This window comes from Cornus florida, unplaced genomic scaffold (assembly GCF_030987335.1).
Source record: "Cornus florida cultivar Cherokee Brave unplaced genomic scaffold, ASM3098733v1 CherokeeBrave_3.0.0_Hap2_Chr11, whole genome shotgun sequence".
In the NCBI taxonomy this organism is placed as follows: domain Eukaryota; kingdom Viridiplantae; phylum Streptophyta; class Magnoliopsida; order Cornales; family Cornaceae; genus Cornus; species Cornus florida.
Genome location: NW_026775581.1, coordinates 76,760,184 through 76,782,069, shown reverse-complemented (window position 1 = coordinate 76,782,069; position 21,886 = coordinate 76,760,184). Strand labels below are relative to the sequence as shown.

At 34.4% G+C, this 21,886-nt stretch overlaps 1 protein-coding gene across 2 annotated transcripts; it reads left to right on the top strand.

Annotated features, from left to right (window-relative positions):
- Positions 1-39: 39 nt before the first annotated feature.
- Positions 40-17,272, top strand: LOC132283069 (chaperone protein ClpB4, mitochondrial-like). 2 transcript variants are annotated; one of them, XM_059784953.1, is made up of 11 exons: positions 40-413; positions 2,388-2,606; positions 2,702-2,936; positions 5,975-6,170; positions 7,377-7,431; positions 8,279-8,429; positions 9,417-9,725; positions 13,467-13,732; positions 13,833-14,762; positions 16,630-16,964; positions 17,179-17,272. In XM_059784953.1, exons 1-10 carry the CDS (start codon positions 141-143, stop codon positions 16,939-16,941), a joined length of 2,946 nt encoding a protein of 981 aa, XP_059640936.1. In that variant the 5' UTR covers positions 40-140; the 3' UTR covers positions 16,942-16,964; positions 17,179-17,272. The 2 variants fall into 2 exon arrangements, with proteins under 2 accessions (XP_059640936.1, XP_059640935.1); XM_059784952.1 differs by having other exon boundaries at positions 16,630-17,272.
- Positions 17,273-21,886: the final 4,614 nt, after the last annotated feature.

Below are 21,886 nucleotides of genomic sequence, written 5' to 3'. Positions count from 1 at the left end.
TTCTTCTCTCTTCTTTTCATATTCCCCTCTCTCTCCCACTCCACCCCCCCCCCCCCCCCTCCTTCTTCCGCTCTCTCTCTCTCTCTCTCTCTCATCCGTTACCAGATTCTGAAAAAACCTAGCTTCATTCGAGTCCGATAATGGCCACCACCAGAACCACCACCACAAGGCTGACAAGGTCAGCTCTTGCGGCTCTCAAGGCCTCCTCTAAGACCCCTCTCTCTGCGTCTCGGCCGATACTCTCTCGTGCCACCGAAATACTCTCCTCAATCAATTCAAACATTGTCTCCGCGGCGCCGAATCGTAACCGACTTGGGGTCGGTGAGAATTCAACAATTGCAAAATCATCCTTCAATGGCAATGTCTTTGCTCGTCAGTTCCACTCCTCGCGCTCTTACTCCACCTCTGGTCAGGTGGGTTTGTTCATAATCATAGAAATTCCACCATTTTATAATTTATATTTGTTTTTTATACAATTTATGTACGTTTGTGGTTTCTTTGGCTGATGTATATTTTTTCCCCGGTGAATTAAAAGTAACGAGAGTGCTCAGTTTATTTGGCTTATATTGTTTTCCATTTCCTCTTTTTTACAATTTTTTCCGTGGGTGTATTACAAAGTGCATTCAGAAGATTGCTAATTTGACTATTAATTTCTAATTGTTGATATATTCACCGACCAGGTCAATTTGAAGAATGTTTGTTATTGTTGTTTATTTGGTGTTATTAGTATATTTTGGTAATTGGGTCAATTAATTTATGTCTGAACTTCATTAATACTTATAATTGGACTCTACATTTCATCGAGTCACTCAAAATACTAGTGTATATTTCTTTGAACACTTGGTCCTCTAATTAGTTTAAAACAAAAATAAATAAATAAATAGGTACAAGAGGTTTCAAAGGTTTCCTAAGCAATTTAGGATCAGGATTCATTTATTGAGTCGCACTTGCAACATTCACATTATTAGTGACTGATTTAGAACGTGATTTGAGATGGGCTGGTCTTTAACAAATTTTCAAATTACCATAATAAACCAAAGAATTTTATTATTAATTCATAATTTCATTGAAAATTGCTTATGCTCGTATTTCCTTATTATTATTTTTTTGATAAGTACTCATATTTCAATTATTTTCCCGGTAAATACTCCATTTTAATTACTATCAAGTAAGCATATAAAAAGCAATCCATTTATTTATCCAGTATATATATATAAAGCAATCCAAACTAACTGAATTTTAACAAGAATAATGTATACTCATAACATTTCTAATTTAAAAAGATAAACCTCTTCATTTCTCTCTCTAATTCTCTGATTTCAAAAATAGGATCGATGCGGCATTTAGAAAATGACATAGATTTAGTGAGGGAGGAGGAGAGAGAGTTTTGTGTTTAATGAGAATTCATAAGTAGATGAATTGATATTATGAAGATTTTACCAAAAATTTAGTGGAGGCATTACTAAAATTCTAGAAAAAGTTAGGTATGTAATGTAAATTAAAGAAATTTCATTGGGGGTGGCCGCTCCCACTTGGCCCTACATGGATCCGTAATTGCATGTTATCCCTTAAAATTTTTATGACTGTCTCGCCCATTGGAAAACATGGTTGTTATTAATGCCATTACTAAATTCCATCTAAATTATTGCAAACACCCATGTGGAGTACTTTTCTCGTTACAGTTACAGGATATCGTTATGTCTGTGGCTTGACTGCTTATTTTCAAGTTGGGGATTCCAATGGGGTTCCACCCAGGCTATCAAGCCATTGGTGGGATGATTTGAATTACCAGTTTATTTAACGTTTTAACCCTCTATGGAAGTTGGTATTTGAAAATCATTAAAAAGGAAAAACCATTTGATGGTTGCTTACTTACAGGGATACAGTTGTAGCTGCAAGGCTAAATATGCTGTATAACTGCAAATGGTTCTGGAAAACCATTGCATCTTATGTAAAATACCTCGTTGCTTAACTATTACAGTTTCATTGACAGTAAAAATCGACTTTGCACTTACTTTAGTGGCTCACTAGTCTAATTTGGATTACTTTGGACTAGAGTTGTTTAGGGGTGGAAAATATGATACTGGCTCGAGGGGTTAGGATTGGGATTTGTGAGAATGGACTTGACAAAATCAGTGGAGGTTTCCTGCTCAAGTTATATAAATTCTCTATGACGATATATGCTTTTGAGCAACTATCATATTTGGCTTATCCGAAAGCTAATCAAATCTAATGTTATCATTTATATTTTCCCGATCTTTATTTTTCTTGTATATGTTTATCTTTTCCATGGGTACTTCCCTTTTGACATTTGAAGGTGACATTATATTATTTTCTTTTTCTAATGCTTCTTCATATTTCTTATGTGATCAACTATCTTTTGTTAGGTCAATAATTCAGAATTCACTGAGATGGCGTGGGAGGGTATTGTTAATGCTTTGGATGCAGCAAAGATTAGCAAACAGCAAATGGTGGAATCTGAGCATTTAATGAAAGCCCTTTTAGAGCAGAAAGATGGCTTGGCTCGAAGAATATTCACGAAGGCTGGTATTGACAACACATCAGTTCTGCAAGCTACAGATGAGTTTATATCTCAACAACCTAAGGTACGTTCATAAATTGGATATTTTCATAAGTTAGCACGTTAATGGGACGCTAATATTAGTTCCTTCTGATATATGATCATATCTTTTTGTGGCAGGTATCTGACACTAGTTCTCCAATATTGGGCTCACATTTCGGTTCCCTTTTGGAGAATGCAAGAAGGCATAAGAAAGAAATGGGAGATGCCTTTGTGTCGGTGGAGCATCTATTGTTGGCGTTCCATTCGGATAAGAGGTTTGGGCAGCTATTATTCAGGAACCTTCAGCTCAGTGAGAAGGCTTTGAAGGATGCCGTTCAAGCCATTCGTGGAAATCAGAGAGTAACTGATCAGAGTACGAATCAGACCTAATTGTACATTTTGCGTTCAATATGTATTGTGTTCCATGACCTATGTTACATGGACTCTTCAAAAGTAGGTGCAGTACTCGTGTCAGACACACAATACTTGGACATGGGTATGGAATTGTATCAGACACCATGTTACAAAGGATATTATTTTACTCTAGAAAATAAAATAAAATTAGATGAAATTTTAGCAGTGTCCATGTGTCCTTCTATGTGGGGATTTGAAATATCTGACGTGTGGATACACACCCATACCCGAGTCCAGGTAGCATTGTCCATGACAAGTATGAGCATGATAAACACAATAAGAGATACTCTGCAGTCTGCAGTGAATAGAACTTGAACTTGGCTAAAGATTAAACTAAGCGTCTGCCGGATAGCATAAGTATTGTTAGTTTGAGATAATGCTAAATATTAAAATCTAAATAGAAGGATTCTAGTAAAAAAGAACATTTTAATGGAAAATGTGAAGAATTTTGTTACAAGTTGTAAAGTTGTGTATAAGTGGTTCATAGAATGAAATCTCGTGCGCATGTTTGATTGAACATCCATGTTCGTGCTTGGAGCTATGTTGAATTTCACGGGTCTCTAAGTGACTAACTGGGAGTTGTGTTGTTCTCACCAATTTATTCTCTCAATTTTTAGATCAGTTATTAACTGGAAAGTATGTTGTTACAATCAACTGGGTGGGTTATTTAATGGCAGAATTTTATTAGATATTTAAATGTTCTTTTTTATATATTTTCTGAAAATTATGGATTGATAATTTTTTAGGGTAAAATACACTGATCTCCTCTGAGGTTAAGTGAAATTACATATGGCATCATATTTTGAAAAGTTGCACTTACCCCATTCACGTTTCACTACTTATGAACTTCAAATTTGTGTATGATATTACTATTATACCCCTGTTATTATAATAATAAAATGGAGGAAATATTTGGTCTAGTAAATCGACTTTTTATCAACTGTATATCAAATAACCTTTGAGATATCTTACCCCTCTTGCTTCTTCCCGCTCTCTATTCTCTCTACCTCCTACCACCACCACGGCACCACCCCCAACCACGGGGACTTCCTCCCTCCACTTCCACTTCCACTTCCACCTTCACAACCACAACCACCACTAGCTCCACCTCTCTCCTCTTTTCTTTCCTCGATCCGTTTTCTCTCTCTCTCTCTAATCCCAACCACAAATGCTTCCTCTTACCGCTTCCCCCACTGTTGCCACCACCACACTACCTCTATCTGTGTTCTCTTCACCTCCTATTGTCGCCACCCCCAATCACAGCTCCCTCCTCCCTCCATTTCCACCACCATCACTAACCTGTCTTCTCTCTCTTCTTCCCTCTCTCCGCTTCATCTCTTCTGCTGCCGTCACGGTGTCACCCCTCTCACTATTTCGACCACCGTTGCCATCACCACAATCATCTCACCATCTCAAACTGAGATTACCAACTATTTCTCTATGTATACATATATAGATATATATAGTGTGTATATCAATTTTTAACTTTTAAGGAGGTTGTGAGGAAAATCGATGGTGGGGTTTCATTTTCAGTATATGGGTAAATGGAGCTCCCGAATAATTAACCTCCCAATTGGCTCCAGCAAAGTTAAATATTTTCCACGCACAATGCGCCTGCTTTCACATAACATGCTTTCCAGAGCCTAGAGCTTTCATCCATGTACTCATCAAGCCAATTCTCTCCAACAGGCAAGTTGAGCTTTTGAACCGAGACGGTTAATTGAGAATGAAAGGATTGGAGTGACGAGAGAATTCTTTGGAAGAACCAAATTGACATGAAGTTATGGGAAGGAGTATTCAAGATTGTTGAGGCATCATGTGAGGAAGTTGTAGAAGCCATTGGCAGAGGAGGTGGTGGTGGAGGAAGAATGATTCATCATGGGAAGTAAGAAAAGATGTGGTGATGTGAACAAGATGAGGGAGATTGATAGAAATTTAAATTGACAGATGTAGAAGAAGATGATGTAAACATTTTGCTGAATCTATAGCTTAAGAGCTCAGGTTTTCTATAGGATGGAAACAATTGATATTTGGGTGCAATTATGGGGGTTTCCTATAGAGTGGAAGGGGGATTATTGGGAATCTGCCGTTAACGTTGTTCAATGGTCAGAAATGTAAAGGATGAAAAAGGGTGGCGTGTGTGTGTGTGTGTGTTTTTTTTTCTTCCATTTTTTTTGTTTTTTGAAGAGAGGAGGGACTGGTGGAGGTTGCAGTGATGGGTGGAGAGAGAGAGAGAGAGAGAAGGGTTTATTTGACCATGAAACAAAGACTTTTTTTTTGTAATTTCATACCATTTTAAGGGTAATAAGTCATTTTGGATTTTTTTGAAGGGTAATAAATCCATTCTTATATAGATAATTCTCTTTTATTAGTATATAACATGAATTTTGATTGAAATGAAAAGTTCCCGTATAGTAACAGTAGCGAAAATGTCTTTACGCTACAATGTCAAAAACATAGAAAACATAAAAAAGATGTTTTTCTTTTTCTTCACAAAAATGAAAAACATTTTCCTTTTTCGAAAAGCAAAAACATATTACTAAACATGATTTTTGTTTTTGTTTTTGCTATTTAAGGTTTGACAATAGAAAACAAAAAACATTTCCCGTTATTTTTACACAGCCAGGCCCGGAAAAAGGAGGATTATGTTAGGTAGCTTGACAGAGAGTGAAACTTTTGTCAACATGAACATGAACTTAATAATGTAGGAGCAAATGCTTGGGCATTCTCCTTAAATGATGCGTTGCATCAGCTTCCGGATGTGTTCGTCAAGATGCAGGGAAAAATAGGATTCATGTAGCCAAACTTGAGTTGACTGCTGTAAGTTATTTCTTTAGATAAACCATCATTCATTGTGATTCTAAATAAACTTTACTACTACAAGCAAGCATTTTAATGCAATTGTGTGTTTCCCTTTTATTTGTACCATCTTTAAGTCGTGGTTGCTTATTTTTGCAAGTTGTTACCTACTTATGCGTGCTGTGCCTATTCATACAGACCCTGAAGGTAAATATGAGGCGCTTGACAAGTATGGGAACGACCTGACTGAACTTGCTAGGCGTGGAAAACTCGATCCTGTTATAGGTAGGGATGATGAAATTCGGCGCTGCATCCAGATATTATGCCGGAGAACAAAGAATAACCCTGTTATTATTGGTGAGCCTGGTGTTGGGAAAACTGCAATTGCTGAAGGGTATGACGTTTAAAACTGGGAAAGTCAAGTCTTAAGTAACTTTTTTTATAGAAGATATATGTGCCTTTGGTGTTTCTTATCTGAATAGTTTGTTCTACGTTAACCACTGTCTTGCAGCTATGGTGGACTCTTGAGTGAAATAAAACTAATAGAAAATCTCTTTAATTGCTTATCTAAAATAGGTTTATATTTTATGTTAAGTTGACAGATTAGCTGCTGGCAGACAATTTGTTTTCACTATTTTATTAATTTTGGTAAGAGTAAATTCTTCATGTTTTAGTTTCATAGTACCCAAGACATATAATGTTGCTTGCCATGTCATTGATTTTGTAAATTCATGCTCACTACTTACTCCGAGTGAAATGTTTGAGAGTGGGATGTGCTTCTTACCACATAATATCAGATTTATGTACTATATCACATAATAACTCCTCCATTAGCATAACTATCATAGTTATTTGATTTCAGTATGTGAGGAGTTTGCGGTATAGGAATAAAAGTAAGCAACATATTGAACTTGTAAGAACTGGGGAGTAAAAGGCTCAGACAGCATGAATTTGGGTTGTAAGGAGATCATCTAGAGGTTGGATCTTGTGCAGAAGGCTCTGAATGAGGAATGTATGGTGGTGTTGAAAATTTTTGGATGTGGAGGAATCCTTGTTGCAGTGTTGTTGCCTCAGTCAAGGAGGGAAATATGTTGGGGATTCAGATAGGAGATCTTAACCTGACCCTTAACAGAGTCAAAGGGTTTAGTAGTTTCTTTGGTGGTATATGAGTGTTTTCTGGAAGAAGCTTTGAGACTTTTAGTGGCCACCAAGAAGGTGGAGCCCTAGAAGTAAGGGGACCGCAAGGGGAAGGGACCTGGGTCCGGGGTCAAAACTCAGGTAAAAACTCAATAGTTGAAGAAGTAAGCCTTATGATTTTCAATAATAATCCTTGAAATAAGGTAGAAGTTATAAAATAAGGCCAAAAATAAACTAAACTAATCTTAAACTATAAAGGAACTATTTAAGTCATAGGGTTTTATGTACTTGCTCTCTACATTGATTTAAGTCTCAACTCTTAGGCTTTTAGAAGATATATTTCCAATAGATTTGTTAGAATTCCCTCATATGCTGTTTCTTATTTTTTTCATTGTGCAATCATCATGTACTCTATATTATCTTCTTTATAAATATAAAGAAAAAAAAATCACATGTCTTGCAGATTAGCTCAAAGAATTGTTCGTGGTGATGTTCCTGAACCTCTGCTAAATCGAAAGGTAGTATTTTTCTATTTTGGCACTAATTTTATTAATTTATAATTGACTTATTCAATGAAGAGAAGGTGCTAATAGCTTAGATAATAGATTTAACACCGATAATGTGTTGATAAATTCAATATTTGTTATCCTTGCCTTTCTTGAGCATTGGCTTTTTATATAGCAATTTTTAAAACAATGTTAAATTTAAAGTTTGTGACAGTTGTGTGGGGACTAAATTCCTTTTAAGCTAAGGAAAATGATGGATAAGCATGTTCTTTGGAAAAATAGTGTCTTACAAAAACATCTCTTTTGCTGCAAATGCATGAATTCCATTCATCCTAGAGCTTTACAGATGATTTGGGCATGATCTGAATTAGGCAAGTTAGTATTCTAATTTTTTACAATTGATATAGATGTCCAAACTTGAATATGTTTTATAATATTTGATTATTCCAATCAGACCTAAATAGATCTAATTAAGATTTTGGATTAGTAGGTATATTTGCCGACCCCATTCATATGGAATAAAGGCAAGGATGATGATGATGATGATGATGATGATTAGTAGTAGGTTCATATCTGTATTTATAATATTAGATCTAATTAAACTTTTGGATTAGTAGGTTTGTATCTGTATTTATAATCTTTTGATCCCTAATTTTGAGTGTAAACTTCAAAAGAAGCATATGCTGGATATAATTTTGACCTTAGCTCTCAGTATAATTTATTCTGATCTGGAATTTTCACTAATCCATTGGAATTTGACCTTTTGACAACTTATATAAGTTGAGTTTTTAATGCAAATTTTCTTCATTTTGTATTCATTGTCATGATTGTAATTTGCATGCTCGTTTATCCTGTACAGTTGATCTCCCTGGATATGGGTTCATTGCTTGCTGGTGCTAAGTACCGAGGAGATTTTGAGGAAAGGCTAAAAGCTGTCTTGAAGGAAGTCACAAGTTCAAATGGGCAGATTATTTTATTTATTGATGAGATCCATACTGTAGTGGGTGCAGGTTAGTATAGTGCTTAGATTCATTATCCTAATGCGGAGAAGATGCATGTTATGTCCTTGATTTTATTCTTCCCAGGTAAATTCCTTTATTTTATCTGTTCCCGCATATACCGTGATTGGTTAAAACACTAGTAAAATTATCAATTTGTTAAATTTTGGTTAGCATCTCAGAGAATCAGAGTTGGAGATATTTTAAGAGGACTCATTTATTTATTACCTTGATCTATTAAATGTTGATTCTAATTTGTGCTCAATATTGCCCACCACCACTCACACACACACATGTAGACATACCCTAGCAGCAGTGCTTGGGCATTAAGAAAAATCAAGTCTTAGTGAAGGAAGATCAAAAGAAAAGTTATACGAACATTTAATAAAGCATGAAGTGAAGAAAAGTATGAAAAGCTAAATGTAATTCTATATTTTGGTAAAAAAATATTTAAGGATGTTTAGAAAACAAATAGCTTAACTGATAAGCACAGCTCCATTTTTAATTTATCAGTGATCTCTTGTACAACTAATAAGTATTATTCGTATTAACTTCATTGATGTCCAATTATTACTATGAACAATTGTCAGAAGTTTTGATAAGATCAACCGGATTTTGATTTGGAAATTCTATGAAAAATCTTTGGGAGTGATTCATAAAATCTACTTGCTCTCTTGTATGTTGTGTTATTGGAGAAAGAAAGGATCATTTAAGATTACAAGTAATGGAAGCAACCTTTGGTGACTTGAAATAATACTGATACTGCACTAAATATTTGATCTGGTATTTAAGCAAAAATTGTTGTAAAACATATGATCACTCAAACCATCAATGCCACCACCCCTCCATAAATAAATAAAAAGAAGAGGATGAAAAAAAACTCATTCATGCGTATGTATATATTCACTGTTGATGTGCAGACTCATATTGGCATGCCAATATTATGCCTTTTATCACATAGTATTACTTTAATTTTCCGCTTCTTTGCCCTGTGTATAGGGGCTACAAGTGGAGCAATGGATGCAGGAAATTTGTTAAAGCCCATGCTTGGTCGAGGTGAGCTCAGATGTATAGGAGCAACCACGTTGAATGAATATAGGAGGTACATTGAGAAGGACCCTGCTCTGGAACGTAGATTTCAACAAGTGTTTTGTCCCCAGCCATCTGTAGAAGACACGATATCAATTCTTCGAGGATTGCGTGAACGCTATGAGCTGCATCATGGGGTTAAAATATCAGACAGTGCTCTTGTTTCAGCAGCAATTCTTGCAGATCGGTATATCACAGAGCGCTTTTTGCCTGACAAAGGTAAACAATAGCTTATTATTCATGTTTGGAAATCAATACTTGTGTACTCTACTGAATCAACAAAGCCTTTTCCCAATTACTTAAATTAGCTATTCGCTCTCTATCTAAGGTCATAGCCTCAATCAAACCACATGTTATCATATATTTTCTTATCAACTCCACCTATGTTAATTTTGATCTTTCCCTCAGTGTGTATCTTGTCACTATTCCTACTTGGTGGTCTTCTTTGCACATGCCCAAACCATATTAATAGATTTTCTCTACTTTTGTCTCCAATTAGTATTGCTCTAACAATCTTATCCTTTCTTGTCTTGCTGCACACCGTTCTCAACATTTGTATTTCAGTCACACTCACTTCATGCATTCCCTGTTTCTTTGTTGCCCAACATTCTGTCCCATGTCCATAAAGAAAGACTCGTTTAATAGTTGCTTTATAGAACTTCCCTTTCAATCTTATGGGGATAACACACTTCCATTTAATACAATCTGCCGTTCTAAACACTTTGTCTAAGAGGAAAATCCTTTTCTTTCATACTTGCTAATAGTTACAGACCAATCAAATGAAAGAGAGCATTCTTAGCAGATTGAATAGGTTGGAGTTCACTTGATATATATTTTTTCATTAAAGGGTAAACTAGTTCACTTATAAAATTGTGATCGCAAAATTCTGAGTTTTACAAAGGAAAAGAAATGAAAGAAATATGATCTCTCCTGTATCAGGCATTTGCTCGTCGTTGTATTTGTAAATATCATGTTTTAAACATGTTATATTTTTTATGGGCATTTAATGCTGTTATGTGATCATCTCCACAATGCTTTAATGGATGGAGATATGCTCATAGGTCGAAATTCCTCTTATGGATTGGGAGAGCAGTTAGTTGATATCCACATTACCTCGGCAAAATAAAAAAATATGCTAAAAACAGTGCATGTACATGTGTTTCCTATACATATATTTATGTGGATATGTGTATCTATATATATTATATTTTCAATGTTCCTACATGTGTTAGGGTAATATAATATATATTTTAATTTTTCAACACATTTTGATATTGCATTTAATTTTTTATTTTATAATTGAATATTGTTAGAGAATAATTATCTTTTTTGTTTTCTTATGGGTAGTATAGCCTTTTACCTTTTCTATGGGTAGTATAGTCTTTTACTTTAGGCTTTTAGTTCTGTTGTAACTTATACAGATTTACTATTGAACAATACACGGAGAGACTTGTTTCTTACGAATATAAAGTTCAAGGAATCTATACATGCATTCTAAGTTATCTAGGGGATATTGCTCTAATTTTTGTGCATAAGTGGGCCAATGAATGAAACACCAAAAGATTCCGTCACATAAATAAAAGTAAAAGTAAAAAAGTGCATATTCAATTTATTTTCAGTTATATATAACGGTAAATTGTAAAAAAGAAACCCCTGTACTATAAAATATTTAAAACTATTCTCTTGAATTAATTTTCATGCCAAATATCTCCTCACCAAAAAACTTCCTTTCAGCGAACAATAATTAAAATCACTTTTAGTGGTATTACCAAATTACATAAATGACCTATCCTTTCTATTTACTACAATTACCGATAGCCAAAATGGCATAGTTTATGTTAAGAATATCAATTTCATTCAAACTTCTCTCTCTCAATTAACCCTAGTTAGGTTTTTGTTTCTTCCTCTTTACGTTAAGCAACGATTAAGAGAAAGTTCCCTCTTGGTTTTCAAGTGGATAAAAATGTTTGGGAGTAAGAGTTGGAACTTGTTTCACCCCTATCAGTTTAAAGACATATATAGATAAATATTTTAGTTTGTTATCTTAGTTTCATGATATTTTAGATTTGTAACTACAAGAGCTAACAATTTTATTATTATTATTATTATTATTATTATTATTATTATTATTATTATTTCGTTCAGTATTTGTTCATATTTAATTTTTTTTTTTTACAAAACCTCCTATCTTGGACTTGTTTAAAATTGAATTTAGTTATTTAAGCTATGCAAACCAGGGCGCTCCAAACACGAAATGGGGCGAGGAATTGTACAGCAAGGTTGGTTTTGGAGTTGGTTTTTCTTCGTGCCTTGTTGACATCCCTATTAATAGGTTTTTCAAATAAGCAAACTATGAATACCTAGAATTCAAACTTTAATCCCCTCAAGTAAATGAATAAATCACTAATATCAATAAATAGAACAAATATTAAATTTTAGCAATCACACATAGAACTGAAAGATTTTACGTGGAAAATCTTATAGGGAAAAATCCACAGGACCTTAGTTTAGGGAGATCAAATCCTATTAAAGAGAGGTAACACAAGCTTGTGTATTAGATTTTATTCCCATAGAGCCACCTAGTTTACCTCATATCCAGTCCTACGTTGTTCTACCTCCTATTCTTTTGTTGTCGATCTACAAATCCATTGACCAATGTGATGCTCTCTTCTTACTGTAATCGATCTTAGTTACTAGCCGTCCAATCAATTTTTTCGTGTTGAACTCTTTGTTGCTCTTTAGATATGTTGTGGAGTCCACGCTCTTGATATTTATTACCATCCAGTGCAATAATCTAGATGATTAAAAGAAAGAAACATGCTCTCAGATTGCCTTTGTGATCTCTATATGCACTATACATAGGTTTTATTCCCTAGTTAATCTGTTTAAGAGCCATAAGGGTGTGTAAATAGTGTTTCTAAGAAAAAGAATTAGGGTTCTATAGTTCTAAAACGAAATATAGGAAACTTTTTCCTGCAAAGCTTGTCAGATCCACCATCAGTTTGATCAATCATACTTCAACAGGGAAGAGATTCTTCGAACTTATCAAAAAAAACAGGGAAGAGATTCTTCGATCAATCCAACTCCATTCCTTCAAAACTTGAACTTCTCAAAAGCTGTATATATGAATTCTAATATATATATATATACACACATATATGTGTGTATAATGCATTTTCTCCAACTGGATGAAGGGTTGTGTACATTTGACCCTCCCCAAACCCCAATGGCGGGAGCCTTGTGCACCAGGCTAGCCCTTTTATATATATATATATAATGCATTGTAAACATGATGTAAATAAGTGTTTGGTGAGTTATGTATTTGGGGGTTACCTTTACACCCTTGTCGTAATCTGCGTATTCCATTTTAAAGTCCCTAGATCATTAGGTACTCTAACTAACCTAACTAACATTCAAAAATAAACAAACTAAAACCTCTAAGATGAGAAGTACGCCCATACTAGGCTTTCGTGACCTAACAGCGTGGATGACTTTTGTAATAATGATGTCTTCAATAATAAATATAAACACACACACACACACAAGAAATGGGTGGCAAGAGCCTCTCTCAAGGTCACAGGTTTAATTCTGCTTGCTAGCAATCTCATGTAGCTTGTTTACAAGTTGGCGGATGCTACCTTGTAATGGAGAAGAAACAGTCAAGAATCTGCAGATTCGCAAAAATTATATTCACGAATTGACTCAGAATTCGCACTCAACTCGCCAATCTGCGAGTTGGGAGGGGAGCACCTCAAGTTCACCCAGTGAACAAATTTGATTAATTAGGTTGGCATTCATAATGGCAATTAGCAGACATAATATGTTCTCCAGATTGCAGTAGAGATATGCTCCTTCTATGGTGGCAACTCCCAGAACATTCTCTGATTAGTTTTAATATTTATTGTGCTTATTCCTTGACACGGTGAAACATCATATAAATTCCTTTCCTCCCCTTTTCAGCCATTGATCTTGTTGATGAAGCTGCTGCAAAGCTGAAAATGGAGATTACTTCTAAACCAACCGAATTGGATGAGATAGACAGGGCTGTGCTAAAATTAGAAATGGAGAAACTGTCTCTGAAAAATGACACTGATAAAGCATCCAAAGAGAGATTGCACAAGCTGGAAAATGATCTAGCTTTGCTTAAACAAAAACAAAAGGAGTTGGCTGAACAGTGGGAACGTGAGAAAGTTCTCATGACTCGGATACGGTCAATAAAGGAGGAGGTAATCTTTTTTTGCATAGATTCTGCTGATTTTATCTTTTACCCTCACGTACTGTTACTAACCCTTCTTCTGATTTATCTGCTCAATTTTTCTTGAACAGATTGACAGAGTCAACCAAGAGATGGAAGCAGCTGAGCGTGAATACGATCTAAATCGTGCTGCTGAGCTCAAATATGGTACATTAATGTCCCTTCAGCGCCAACTAGAAGAAGCTGAGAAGAACCTTTCTGATTACCGGAAGTCCGGCAGTTCTTTGCTTCGAGAAGAGGTCACGGATCTTGATATTGCTGAAATTGTAAGCAAATGGACTGGCATTCCGCTGTCAAACCTTCAGCAGTCAGAGAGGGAAAAGCTTGTCTCGCTAGAACAGGTTCTCCACAAGAGGGTTGTTGGCCAGGATATGGCAGTCAAATCAGTGGCTGATGCAATCCGACGGTCAAGGGCGGGATTGGCTGACCCAAATCGGCCTATAGCTAGCTTCATGTTCATGGGCCCCACTGGTGTTGGTAAGACAGAACTTGCAAAGGCCTTAGCTGGATACCTTTTCAACACAGAAAATGCTCTTGTGAGGATAGACATGAGTGAGTACATGGAAAAACATGCAGTTTCTCGCTTGGTTGGTGCACCACCCGGGTATGTTGGCTACGAAGAGGGTGGCCAACTCACTGAAGTAGTCCGTCGAAGGCCCTACTCTGTTGTACTCTTTGATGAAATTGAGAAGGCACATCATGATGTGTTCAACATTTTATTACAGTTGTTGGATGATGGAAGGATAACTGATTCCCAAGGAAGGCATGTTAGTTTTACAAATTGTGTTGTCATCATGACATCAAATATTGGGTCCCACTTTATTCTTGAAACCCTAAATAATACCCATGATAGCAAGGAGGCAATTTATGAGATAATGAAGAAGCAGGTTGTTGAGTTGGCTAGACAAACTTTCCGGCCAGAGTTCATGAATCGAATCGATGAGTATATTGTTTTCCAACCTCTGGACTCCAGAGAAATCAGAAAAATTGTTGAGATCCAGGTAACTATATTTTCTCAGAAGTCAGACCCCAAGAAAAATAAAAAATGATTCGTCATTTATATTATGTTTATGTTTTGTGTTTAATCATTCTGTTTTCTGTATACTCGCTCTCGTTAACTGACTACTTAAATGTGTTAAGCATCCATTGCATGGACCAGAAAGTTCATAAGGTGAACAAAATTACAAATTACGGTGACTACATGATATAGGGCTGTCAATAGGGCGAAGCGAGATCCATTCCCAACCTGGATTGTTCCAATTAAGATTTTGTTATGATTATGATTTAGATCCACTGGTTCCAATAGATATCTGATTTAAGATGCAACCACCACCGCCGCCACCACCACCAAAGTCTTATCCCAACTACTTGGGGTCAGCTACATGAATCTTCTTTTTAAATTGCACTCTATCCAAGGCCATGGCCTCGGTCAAACCATGTATTTTCATATCTTTTCTTACTAACTCTACCCTCATTAACGTCGGTCTTCCTCTTCCCCTAGTATTACCCTAGATGATTGGCACACTTAAAAGGTCACAAGCCATTTTCACCAATTTTTTCTCATTTTATGTCCAATTGTGTTACTCTAACCATCTTACGAATGTGATCATCCATCTTACGAAAGGTTAGAACAGCTATTCTAACCTTTCTAGTCTTGCATCACATCCATCTCAACATTCTCATTTCCGTAACACTTACTTTATGCACATGTTGTTGCCTAACTGTCCAACATTCTGTCCTATAAAGTACAGCTGGTCTAATAGCTGTTCTATAGAACTTCTTCAATCTTAACGGAATATGCTGATCACATAGTATAATAGGTGCACTCCTCCATTTAACCCGTACTGCGTTGATCTATGATTATCGTCGTCCTGCCTTTATTATATCTGATTTAAGATATAAAATCATAATTGGATTGAACTCAAATCCATGTAGATTGGAGCCATTGCTTGCTATGTTTACAAATATAATTTAATTTATCTATGTTTTATGAGAATATTCTAGTAATTTCTTAAGATATTATATAGTATGTCATTAGTATCAATAAAAATCCATATTTCTATATTTATTTCAAATTAGGATCAAATTTGGATTTCTGGGATACTTAATTGAATTTGAACTCGGGTAGCATTGTGAAGGATCCGTCAGATTTGGATCCAACATTCAATCTCACTATATATTTCTGGATTCAGATGGGATTTGTGGAATCTGCTGCACCGAATTTGACCCATTCACAGTCCTAGGCAAGAATGTAGTTCTAATTTTGTCATGCATTATGAGTGCCCACAAAAGATAAAACCTCTACGGCAATTTTATGCTGCATTTTATGCACAGAAACTGTCAAAAATATTAATGTGGAGGATGCCAAGCACAGGATTGTCCTCCACATGGCAGGTGACCTTTGTTTTTTCTGTAGTTCGAGTGGATTACAAGTTAATCTGGGCTACACCGCTCCAGATGATTTTGTAGTAGTAACTCTTTTCGGTTCTTGTATAATGAATCCACAATCCTGGTCAAACTTAAACTATGGACTTGTCAAACCTACTTGAAAGTAGAAACTTAGAACGATCGCCCAGAAACTATGGAAGAGACTGCTCAGTCACTCATTTCTAGAGTTGCTTCGCATGGTTGAGAATCAGATGTCGCTCTATGCCCCTTATAATTTTTAGAGGTTTAGTTTGTTAGCATCTAAGATGTTTCTATTTGCATATCTTTCCTTTTTGATGCAGTATCTGTCTGCTCATATTTTTGTAAAATCGACCGAGTATTATGATTGTTAGGCAATGGTAGTTGTGTTATTGTATATTATTTTTTGCAATAATGGGATTTTATATTACGTTATAAAATCATTTGTCATCTGTGTTGCAGCTGAATCGTGTGAAAGACAGGCTCAAACAAAAGAAAATTGATCTTCACTACACAAATGAAGCTGTCGATCTTCTAGGAACACTGGGCTATGACCCCAACTTTGGTGCAAGGCCAGTTAAGCGGGTGATTCAGCAGATGGTTGAGAATGAAATTGCCATGGGGATATTAAGGGGAGATTTTAACGAAGAAGATTCGATCGTCGTTGATGCTGACACATCCCCATCTGCTAAAGACCTTCCCCCCAAGAAGAGATTGATCATCAAGAAAATGGAGAACAATACCGCTATGGATGATATGGTTGTCAATAACTGATAGTTCACATGAGACGTGTGCATGTATGTAGATTAAAAGCTAGATTTTGGTGTTTTCCACATTCTATGCATCGAATTGAAGAAATTTTATGTTATTAATTAGGTTGTTTAGTTATGATCTTAGATCACATCTTTTGTCAAGTGAGTCTCTCTCTTTTTAGTCCATCTATAGATGGAAAGGCTTGCACTGGAGTTTTGTAGTTAAGCTGAAATGGCCTAAACAGTATCATCTCTGCAGGCACCTACGGTACAGATTGGCCTTTTCAGTTGGTCCGATGCACGAATTCTCAGAAACAAATAGAAATTGCAAGGTATGTTGCTTTGAGTTTTAATATTCCTTCGCTTGGCTTCTTATATCATAATTTGGTAGTTAATAGTTGCCAGAATGGTCCAGTCATGGAGGCCCATTTGTTTATTTATAGGACTCTCTTTCTGTTTATCAAAAAGCTCATTTGTTCTCAAGGGAACTTGAACTATTAATTTTCTAGGTGAGGAAGTGTTACTAGGCTACTATTTATTTGTGTAAATATGCGGAGGAAGTGATAAAAATGGTGGTGTATAATAAATCGATTATCTGATATGCAAGTAGCTTGAGTATGAATCATTTACTATTTAAAGTTGAAAGTTTCGCATTGGGTCAGTTCGGAGCATTGCCGCCGCCATCACACGACACGACTATTGCCTTCTACTGTTGCCCTTGCCGCTTTTACACACTTTTCTATCGGAGGTTTGCAATAATTGTCAAGAATAAGAGGTGATATTGTTGAGAAAAAATAAAACAATTTAAAAAGTTAAAAGTACATTTAAGAAATGAGGGTCAAATCTCTTCTTTTTTTTTTTTTTTTTTGATGAATTCTTTTTGACAGGATTCATGACTTTTGATACTAAGAAGCTCTCCAAACTGAGATATGTGCATAGAAACACAGTTTATAAGGAAAAATTATTGCATGAGTCAGAACTATTGGCTCGAGTCAAACACTAATTGACATGTAAATTAAAAATTGGATAAAAATTGTCATATTTATTTATATGTCAATGATACTTTCTGATCTGCAAAGTAAAAATTTCTCATTTGATAAGAGTGTGCATGTGTTGTATTGTGTGACATGATATGTCCATGTAATAATTTCTCTTTTTTTCAAAATGTGCATGTGCTGTGTTGTATGATATGTTGTCAAATATGATATGTTGTCAAATTATGTAACAAAACCTTTGACTCTTTCAGATTGTGACAGGTGATAAGTGACAAATGATAAGTATTAAAAAACAAAGTTCAACTTTCCCAAATGATTGTACCACCGTGAACAGTTGAAATAGATGTTACTGTTTCAACACGTTTGACTCTGAAAGTGTATAAATTAAGTTGACTGTCTTTCTTTTTCTTCAATTCAATATTATTTTAACCTAAACTTTTAAATTTTGATTTGCGCCTCTTCAAGAGTATTCTTGTGGAAGTTATTTGCGAAAAATAAAAAATAGAAAGCACATGCAAAATGAACATGGCAAGGCTGGTGTTATTAAAAGTACATTGTAATCAGTGCTGTACTAGATTTTCATTTATCCACATTTTCATTAAATTTGAATTTTTCCTTAATAATTTCAGAAGATTCAATTTTTTTTTTTTTTTTTCCCCCAAAATTTGAGAAGATTCGCATTTGTATGAATAACATATTTAAATACTTATAGAATATTACTTGCCTCTAAAACGAAATGCTATATTCTCACATTGATTAACTATAGTATTAGACAAGACTAGCTCAATCATAAATTGATTAATTAAGGTGGTCGCCGCAAGGCCCCCAATAGAAGAAGAGGTCTTATTTCTTATTATATTTAGTTATATATTTCTTTTAATGAATTAATTATGGTTGGTGTATTATATTAATTACCAAATAAATACATATGCTCTTGTATTTCGATACAAGTTTCTTATATATATATATATATATATATATATATATATATATATTAATGAATTATTTACTCAAGTATAAAAAATATTCATAAAGTATATTTCACGTAATATTTTTACCCCTATTTGAAAAAGTGTGCAAAAAATATTCCTAATCTTTTCACATTATACAAAAATACCTCTCTTGACATAAATTAATAATGTAATACCCGTTTTACCATTTTACTCTTTCGAAAGTGCCCAATGGGGTATATATGCTACTAATCTAATAATTTAGGGATGTTATGTGCATGTTACTTTTTTTTTTTTTTTTTTTTTTTTTTTTTACTTTGAGAATTTGTAAAACAATAATTTGAATTTGTTGAGATTTCAGTTTACTGTTTTCTTCGAATTTTTTTTTTTTTAAAAAGGAAAAAAAAAATCTCAATATTAGTGTGCACTGGTTTTCGAAATTTGGAACATATTTGTTTTATTTAGTTTGCACTTTATTTTTATTTTTTATTTTCTATTTTCATCTTTTTTTTACTTTTATACTTTTATTTTACATTTTTATCTTTACTTGTCCATTACAAGTGTCATCCAATAGTGTCATTTTATAAAATAATTTATTTATATATATTTTCTAAAGGGTAATTTGCACTTACACTCCTTCGGGTTTGCAATAAGGACATGTAGACACAACTTAGGGGGAGTGTGATTCAATTACCCCCTCAAGTTTGCAAACTTGAAGAACAACACCCCAACCATGATAAAAGTACTTAATTGCCCTTTAATTTCTGAATTAACTCATTTAAATTATTAAAGTACAATATTAACCTTTATAGGTCTTTTTATTTGACCAAAATGACCCTTAGCAAATAAAAAAATCAAACTCCACCACTGTAGCCGCCAATGCCATATGCATACAAACAGGGGCAGACCCAAGAATTTTTAATTTGTGAGGCCAAACTAGTAATGTAAAATTAAAATTTTAAAATAACATAAAATCATTGTATGAAATTTTTTGTGCAAGTTTAATGTATATTGTTAAAATGTATCTATAAATTATATGCAATGAAATTGAAGAGAAAAGTTGTTGATTGAATCGTTGTTGTTGTCAAGTAAATAATTTTTTGTTCTTTCTAATTCATAACAAATAGTATTTATGTATGTGTGTGAATATATGTGTAGATTACCATAATAATTAATATATATATTTTTTTTACTAAATTTGATCTTTTATAGCAAGGCGTTTATTGGAATTTTAAGGAGTTAAAAGTAATTTCATTATTAAACTATATTTAATATCATAGATTTTTTTTAAAAAAACAAATTAGAGATATCAACTTTATGTTTTTTTTATATATTTTATAAAATGGTTCAGTAAGGGTAATTTAGTTAACTCAGGGTCTAAATTTGTCAGACAGTTCTATTTGCACCAAATTGAAACTTTAGGGGTGTTTTTTGCACAAATTAAAACTTTAGGGGTGTTTTTTGCAAGTGAAGGGTGTGATATGCATTGTAAGCATGCTTTAGGAGTATTTTTACACTTTGACTCTTTAAATTTACCAACTTGTTCTTTTAAAGTTATAATTTTTTTAAAACTTAGGGCTAGTTTGGTGCGTTGGAATGGAATAGAAATAAAGTAGAATAGAATGATTTTTATTCCATTTTTGTGTTTGGTGCCCAATTTTAAACTTGAAATCATCATTCTTCACCATTCTTTCTCACAAAAGGAATGACCATTCCATTCCAACTTTAAAAAAATATAAACTAAAAAAAATATTAAAAAATAAAACCTAACAAATTACAATCCCATCGTCGGCATCATCATCATCTCCTCTATCAAACCCACCTCCGGCATCATCATCTCCTCTATCGATAGTAAAACATACAAGAACACATAACCCAACCCAACCCAACCCATCTATTGCAGCCCAGAAGTCCTTTTATCATACTGAGATTATATTTGTTAAACCAATATTTGTTAAACTAAAAGTGTATACTACCTATTGTGAATGATTAACATACAGTAATATATTTTGTTTTGAACTTAATAACTATCTGTGCTCACCGTCAATTAACCGCCATCTTGCCGACGATTCAAAAGCTCAATTCAGACCCACCTAGCTGGTAAGTTCGGCACTGCCGTCCTTCTCGATAGTCGTTAGTCTCATCATTGCTCGCCTATTCCGTCCACAGCCCGCCGATTCACTGCCAAACACTGTAACTTCATTTGATTGGATTGCAAGCTTCACCGATGAAGTTTGTAACGGAGTTTGAATCACCGCCGTTCATCACCGCCGATCAAATCAGATCCGTCCTCACCCTTGTTCGATCGCTTCCTTCTCCCAATTGCCTTTTAAGACTCTTGGAGAGGGCAACCCCTCCCTCCACCCATAGAGTATAGGTCACCCCCTTGCTATCAGAGATGAGGTAGATGATTCCCAATCTCCAACACCTCACTTGCCAAGTTTCTTTCTTCTCTTTACTTACTCTCTTTATCTTTTGCCCCAATTTCATTCTTACAGACCTCTTTTTTTACCATTGGATTGGAAAAAATTTAATGTTAATTTTTTAGTTAAATTTTTTTATTAATGATAAAGGTAATTTGGAGAAAACAATATAAATTCATTCCATTTCAATTTTTAGTCCAACCAAATAAGTAAGTGAAAATCGTCATTTTATTTTTACATATTCCATGTTTGCAACCAAACAAGAGAATGTGAATCATCATTATCATTCCATTCCTAACTTCATTCTCATTCCATTCTATTTTATTCTTACACACCAAACTAGCCCTTAGGGGATGATGAAAATATATCATTTATTTTGCTTTGATTTTTTAAATGAGACAATTAATTTGGGACATTCTAAAAAGGAAAAATGAAGTATTAATATGGGACAAGAGTATTTATATAACCTCTTTTCAAATGGGATACTAATTTAGGACATCTTAGAAAGGAAAAATAATGAAAAAAATGAAAGAAAAAATAGAATATTAATATGAGAAGTGGAGTATATAACCTCTTTTTAAATAAGACAATTAATTTAA

Coding starts and splice junctions, on each gene's coding strand:
- LOC132283069 (XM_059784953.1), top strand. CDS start 141: ATGGCCACCACCAGAACCACCACCACAAGGCTGACAAGGTCAGCTCTT. Junction 7,432..8,278: donor AACCTCTGCTAAATCGAAAG/GTAGTATTTTTC, acceptor TATCCTGTACAG/TTGATCTCCCTGGATATGGG. Junction 14,763..16,629: donor GAAAAATTGTTGAGATCCAG/GTAACTATATTT, acceptor TCTGTGTTGCAG/CTGAATCGTGTGAAAGACAG.